Source organism: Oryzias melastigma, linkage group LG2 (assembly GCF_002922805.2).
Source record: "Oryzias melastigma strain HK-1 linkage group LG2, ASM292280v2, whole genome shotgun sequence".
NCBI lineage: Eukaryota > Metazoa > Chordata > Actinopteri > Beloniformes > Adrianichthyidae > Oryzias > Oryzias melastigma.
Window position 1 is genome coordinate 161,843 of NC_050513.1, and position 6,584 is coordinate 168,426.

At 44.2% G+C, this 6,584-nt stretch overlaps 1 protein-coding gene across 1 annotated transcript in view; it reads left to right on the forward strand.

Moving 5' to 3' along the window:
* The window catches only part of LOC112159988 (FERM, ARHGEF and pleckstrin domain-containing protein 1), a 41,913-nt gene extending 35,715 nt beyond the window's left edge, over positions 1-6,198 (forward strand). The window contains exons 16-28 of the mRNA XM_024294279.2: positions 527-660; positions 1,494-1,575; positions 2,367-2,428; positions 2,493-2,668; positions 2,742-2,872; positions 2,999-3,067; positions 3,138-3,227; positions 3,308-3,390; positions 3,457-3,569; positions 4,308-4,465; positions 4,728-4,835; positions 4,905-5,056; positions 5,571-6,198. Coding sequence (XP_024150047.1) covers positions 527-660; positions 1,494-1,575; positions 2,367-2,428; positions 2,493-2,668; positions 2,742-2,872; positions 2,999-3,067; positions 3,138-3,227; positions 3,308-3,390; positions 3,457-3,569; positions 4,308-4,465; positions 4,728-4,835; positions 4,905-5,056; positions 5,571-5,646 — 1,434 coding nt within the window. The 3' untranslated portion in view covers positions 5,647-6,198. The remainder of the gene's footprint in view (positions 1-526; positions 661-1,493; positions 1,576-2,366; positions 2,429-2,492; positions 2,669-2,741; positions 2,873-2,998; positions 3,068-3,137; positions 3,228-3,307; positions 3,391-3,456; positions 3,570-4,307; positions 4,466-4,727; positions 4,836-4,904; positions 5,057-5,570) is intronic.
* The last annotated feature ends 386 nt before the right edge of the window (positions 6,199-6,584 follow it).

Here is a 6,584-nt window from a genome sequence, read left to right on the forward strand (position 1 = left end):
GGGTCTCGGCTGGACGCTCTGCCGTCTCACCGCTGTGTGATGCACCCTCTGGGGGGGGTGACACCTTGGCGTTGGGGGAGGGGCTTGTCTTTGTGTTTGTGCCTGCGCTGATGGATGTGAACCGTCCTGAACTTTAGGACACATTCCTCATCCTGACCTACAGGACTGCACAGGATTGTGTGTCTGTGTGTGTTTGTGTGCATTTGTCTGTCTTTGTGTGTCTGTGTATATTTATTTGTGTGTCTATTTGTATGTGGGTGTGTGTTTGTGTGTGTGTGTGTGTTTGTGTGTCATCCCTGGATTGTTTGTCGTTGTGTCTCTGTCGTCAGGACTTCTTTCCTCCTGTCATCAGAGTAGATAGACTCTGCTCTCTTCATTGTGTTATTTATTGTGTTTTAGTGTTTTATTGTCGTCATTTATTGCATTCACTGCTATTAATTATGAGTCATGATCTGTTGTGTTTTGTCACTAACGTTTCCCTGCTGTTCTATCAGTCAAAGTTCTATCTCTCTTCTGCGGATCTCAGTCGTTCCAGAACGCCGTAAAGGCCGACGAAGCCGTTCCAGATTCTGTGAAGGTTCTGATCTCGGCCCACTACGACCCGTTCCAGCAGTTCCACCAGGGCTTCCTCAGAGAAACGGAGCAGCGGCTGGCACAGTGGTGAGCGGTGGTCCAGCTGCCTGAATCATTCAGCAGCTTTTGTCAAGTGAAACTCCACCATCTCTAAAGAAACATCAACAGATTAAACTGACTTCAAAGGATCTTCTGGGATTGATTGAAAAATGATTCTAACTGTGAAGCACGGCAGTGGACTGATCATAATATGGGGTTGTTTTTAGGTAAAGAGACAGCGAGAGCACCTCCTGTTTCTAGAATAGATTCATCTGGAATAAGAAAATATGAAAAACTGTTTTAAAAATAGGAAAATATTCTGGAGAAAACAATAGATTGAGAACATATTTCAAAATAAAACTAAACAGTGTCGCTAAAGGATAAAAAGACATTATAAACAATAGGAAACAATAATAAAAAATGTGTGTTTGTAACATTTCCTTAAATATTACTCATGATGATCCCCAAATATGGAGCAGAATTTGGGATATTTTAACATAAGAAAGAAGAATTTCTGAATCAAAGTGAAACGTTCTCAAACCAGATCAGCGTCTCGTTTGTTGTGTAACCGTCGCCGCCGCCGCTGGCTGCAGTAAAAACCAAACAAAGGAATTTATGGAGGCGCGTCATCCGAGTCCTTCTATCAGCTGTTTAATCTCCAACACGCCGGGGCACGACAGCAGGCGGGATTAGAAGGTTTTGAAGTTCACACTCTCCTAGAGGAACAGTCTGCACAGAAAGACTTCTTGGTGAATTCATCTCTGATTTAAACATGTGAAGATCCTCTGAGTTCTGCTTTTATGTAGACAGAGGGGCTTCCTGTTTGAGTGACATCTAGTGGTGAGCAGGTGTAACTGCAGTGTGCTCTCTGTCTGTCCCAGGGAGGGTCGCTCTAATGCCCACATCAAAGGGGACTACCAGAGGATCGGCGACGTTCTCCTGAAGAACATTCAGGGTCTGCGGGTAAATAAGAAGGATTCCTGTGGGACGCGTGTCAAAGTCAAGGCCCGCGGGCCAGATCCGGCCCTCCAGATCATTTTATTGTTATTAATGACCCGATGTTATCTTGTTCTCATTTCTAACTAGTATAAATTTGACAAAATATATTTTTATGGAGAGTAAAATATTGAAAGTTATTTAAGGTTTAAGTTGATTTATTCTGGAATAATAATCCTGCATTTTTATTATTTATAATTTTGTTAAAAAGTTACGGTTTTAAAGTTTTAAAGATTATCATTCTTCTAGCTTTTTGGACTGATTTGGGATTTACAAAGATTTTTCAGGCTATTTTGGAGTTTAAATAATATTTCAACTACATGCTAGCTGTTTTGGCTTTTTTTATAAGTATCTAGCTAATATTTTAGCTGGCTTTCAGCTTCAGCATTTTCAGCTATTAACTTCAGCGTTTTTAGCTATCATCACTATCATCTTCAGCAGCCACATTCAGCTTACAGCATTCACAGTAGCATTATCACAGGTAATGCTATATATCTAGTTCATAATTATGTTATATTGTATTTTGCGATAAAGCACAAACCAACTCACGCGATACGTGTTTCCAGTTTTGCGAAAAATGTCTGTTTTGATACTCCCCAAATACCACTTCCTCTAAGAGCAAAAACTTTTTTTCGAAATTGTGGTGTTTCCATTAGGAGAATTTATTATCGGAATTCCAATTTGCGAAATTTCAGAGGTTATGGAAACGCGACTATTGTTGTTCTTGGAGTCTGACTTTGTTGTTTTGTGGCGAGCAGCAGCTGAGCGTTCACCTGCAGAAGCATCCGGAGTGCCTGGTGGAGCTGGAGCGGGCCTGCAGGTGGGTGCAGACGGCGTCAGCGGGTGAAGACTTCAGGGCGGGTTTTTAACGTTTCCGTCTGCAGGTCCAGCAGGAAGGTGGAGGCTCTGTGCCGAGACTTCGAGCAGCAGAGGCTCTGCTACCTGCCGCTCTACGTCTTCCTGCTCCGGCCTCTGCACCGCCTGCTGCACTACAAGCTGCTGCTGGAGCGGCTCTGCAAGCACTACCCGCCCACCCACCAGGACTTCCGGGACTGCAGAGGTACCTGCTGGTCCTGCTTCTCCCAGTTCTGGGGCGGTTCTTCCCGTCCTAACGGGCTTCTCTGTCCTTGCAGCGGCTTTAGCAGACATCTCGGAGATGGTGCTGCAGCTGCAGGGCGTCATGATGAAGATGGAGAACTTCCAGAAGCTGCTGGAGCTGAGGAAGGACCTGACGGGTTTGGACAACATCGTGGTTCCTGGACGGGTCAGTTCATTGAAATAATTAAATTAGAACACAAACTTAATTAAAAAAGAATCAACTGGTCGCCTTTGGTGAAGCTGCTCAGCAGGAGAACATCCGGCCTCCCTGACGTCTCCGTTTGCTCTGCAGGAGTTCATCCGGTTGGGGTGTCTCAGCAAACTCTCGGGGAAGGGTCTCCAGCAGAGGATGTTCTTCCTGGTATGACGCTTTCAGCTCCAGTGAATAAAGACCACCTGAAGATCTCCTCTGATTCTTCTTCTCCTTGCAGTTCAGCGACTGTTTGGTGTACACCAGTCGAGGGACGACTCCATCCAACCAGTTCAAGGTCCACGGTCAGCTGCCGCTCTACGGCATGACGGTACGGCAGCAGCTCCTGCAGGTTTCCTCAAGCATACCCATGATTCTGCAGACCCGCTGGATTCTCCACGTCTGTTTCAGATCAGAGAAAGCGAGGATGAGTGGGGGGTCCCACACTCCTTCACCCTGTTCGGGCAGCGGCAGTCGCTGGTGGTCGCCGCCAGGTAGGCGACTCGGTTCTCCGTCGGAGGAACGGCCTTCACAAGCTGAGACTCTGTTCCTGTGTGCAGCTGTGCAGCAGAGATGGAGCGCTGGGTGGAGGACATCCGGATGGCCATCGACCTCTCGGAGCAGAGCAGCGGCCCCCACGCCGACCTGCTCCCCCCCAGCCTTCCAGAGCACAGTGAGTGTCCAGTCAGGATCCTCGGACCCACCGGGGGGTTTCTGCCCCTCCTCCAGCTGTGCTCTGACCTCCTCTCGGGTCTTCTGATCTCTAACCTGATGTTTCCTATGATTCATAGCTGTTCGTTTTTCTGCACGAAAACCTGCTGTCTTTGTTTACCTCCTTTAATCTGACTTTCATCTGCTTTGATCTCAGACCGCTCAGAAATTGAAAGTGTAACAATTAGAATGCAGATAGCCAGATCAAAGCAGATGAAATCCAGATCAAAGCAGATGAAACTCAGATCAAAGCAGATGAAACAGATCAAAGCAGATGAAACTCAGATCAAAGCAGATGAAACAGATCAAAGCAGATGAAATTCAGATCAAAGCAGATGAAACACAGAAAGCAGATGAAACACAGATCAAAGCAGATGAAACTCAGATCAAAGCAGATGAAACACAGAAAGCAGATGAAACTCAGATCAAAGCAGATGAAATTCAGATCAAATCAGACGAAACTCAGATCAAAGCGGATGAAATGCAGATTAAAGCTAGCTTCTTCCTCTTTTTTTTACCTTTTCTTGATTAAGAAAACACTTTCTTGAAAAGTTTTTGAGCGTTATAAACTTACTTTAGCTACTTTGATCGGATTAACTTCAAAAATGTCAGCTAAACTGAATGTTTTACTACCTAAAACTACATATATGAGCCCAGCGGGAGCACGTTTGTATTTTTTCATAAACCCTATGCTCCTCAGAGCTGTCAGAAGATGGAGCTGAGCTGGAGTCGGAGGAGGAGCTGGGCGGCCTGCGCACCTCCCTGGACCGTCAGTGTCCGCGGGGAAACACCACCGTGCACGTCTGCTGGCATCGCAACACCAGCGTGTCCATGGTGGACTTCAGCATCGCTGTGGAGGTGGGTGTTTGGGCTCCTGTGTGTGTCCCTCAGAAACCTTCAGGGTCCCCAGTCTCTGTGTTCTGCTGCACAAGTGATTGCCTTGCTTTTACTGACATCTGCTGGAGGACAACGGTACTGCAGGGACTGAAACCCTTTAGAAAATTTCAGACCCTTTGTGGAAATAAATTGCTCTGGTTTACAATAAAACACATTTTCCATTAAATGTTTTTAATATTCCTTTACTGTGATTGTTTTTTGGTCACTTTCTGCTGTACTGCAGAACCAGCTGTCAGGAAACCTGCTGAGGAAGTTTAAAAACAGCAACGGCTGGCAGAAACTCTGGGTGGTCTTTACCAACTTCAGCCTCTTCTTCTACAAGTCTCACCAGGTCAGTTGTCTGTTCTGTGGTCCCCCTGCAAAGCGAGGGACAAAGCTTCACCCCCCCATCTCTCTGCAGGATGAGTACCCTCTGGCCAGCCTCCCCCTGCTGGGATACTCCGTCACCGTCCCTGCAGAAGCAGAGAACATCCACAAAGACTACGTCTTCAAGCTCCACTTCAAATCCCACGTGTACTACTTCCGGTCAGAGAGCGAGTACAACTTTGAGAGGTGAGTTTTTGCACCGACACCCACAGAAGCTCACAGAACTCAGTTTATCTGCTGAGAGGAACAACAACTCACAAAGAAAGCTTTTAATGTGGTTGCTTCTGACTGTACAACTTAACTTTTAAAATACATTTGGACATCTTGAGACACTTTGTTTCAAAGGGAGGAGAAGAGTCTGAACTAGAAGCTTCACATTGACAATGTTGGTGAACTTTCTTTATTTTGGACAGAAATTAATTATTTTATAGACAGAGAACAAAGCGTCATCTGCAAAAAAAAAAAAACATTTCCTGTAGGATTTTAGTGCAGACTGGTTTCATAAAAAAAGAAAAAGATAGTGAGCCGAGAAGTCATCCTTGTGGAACTCCAAACTTAATTTAAAAAGCACCAATGATTCATTTTAAAAATTCCTTTCTAAATTCCTGAACTATAATTCACTGTAAATCTGCTACGTCAAATGGCTTTTATTCTTTTCGTTATTTTTTTCCAATAATCCATTTGGATGCTGTCATTCCAGGTGGATGGAGGTGATCCGCAGCGCCACCTGCTCCTCCAGCCGGCCCGCGCTTAACTCCAGGAAGGACCTGTACTGAAGCTCCTCAGACGCTCCTCTGGAGAAGATCTCCAGGCCGCACAAACAGGAGATGCCTCAGTCCAAACACTCGTCCACGTTTCTGTGCCAAACTGGAAGATGCCAACAGTGTTTGTGGGCGCAGGAGCACGGTTTTCCTCTTCGGCTCAATGCCTTTTTGTACATTTTTTTTTACACTGTGAACTATAATTATTGTCGTAGTCAAACTGATTTCAAAGCCAACAGAGATTTCAACCGCCGGATTCTAGTATTTTACACAAAAATGAGACCAAATGTGTTTATGTGAGAAATAAATTAAACAGTTCTGATGTACAGTTGCGTTTTTATGTGTCTGTCATCCAAATAAAAGATCATTTCAGACAAACGAAAGCCTCCAGGGGGCGCCTGAGTGCAGTTAAAACTTCTAAATACCAAAGGCTTTTTTTTTTTTTTGGCTGCTGGAGTGATAAAATGAAGAGGGCAGAGTCAATGACCAAACCTGAAATCAGAATTTTGAGACATTTCAGATTAAGTACATTTCTGATTATTTTGAAATGCTGAAGAAAAAAAAAAAGACTTATTTGCTGCTCGTCTATGTTGATGCTTTCAGAAAAAAACACATTTTTAGAGCTTTATTCCCTCATGTACCTTCAAAACAAAACACGTTTAGAAATAATTTCAAAAAAATGTTAACCTTTCCACAAAAAAAGCTCTTGAATTCTTTAACTTCAATAACAAATCCTGCAGCCTTCTGTGCGAGATTTTTTTCTCACGATTCTTTGTGGACATTTTTACTGAAACAGCTGCGATGATGCTAGTTCGAATGCTGTAATCTGAATTATGATAGCTGAAGTCATTGAAGCCAATAGCTGTAAACGCTGATGCTGATGGACAGATATTAGCTAAATGCCAAATTAGCCTAAAAAAAACTTAAAAAAAGAACTAAGTTAGCCAAAAACG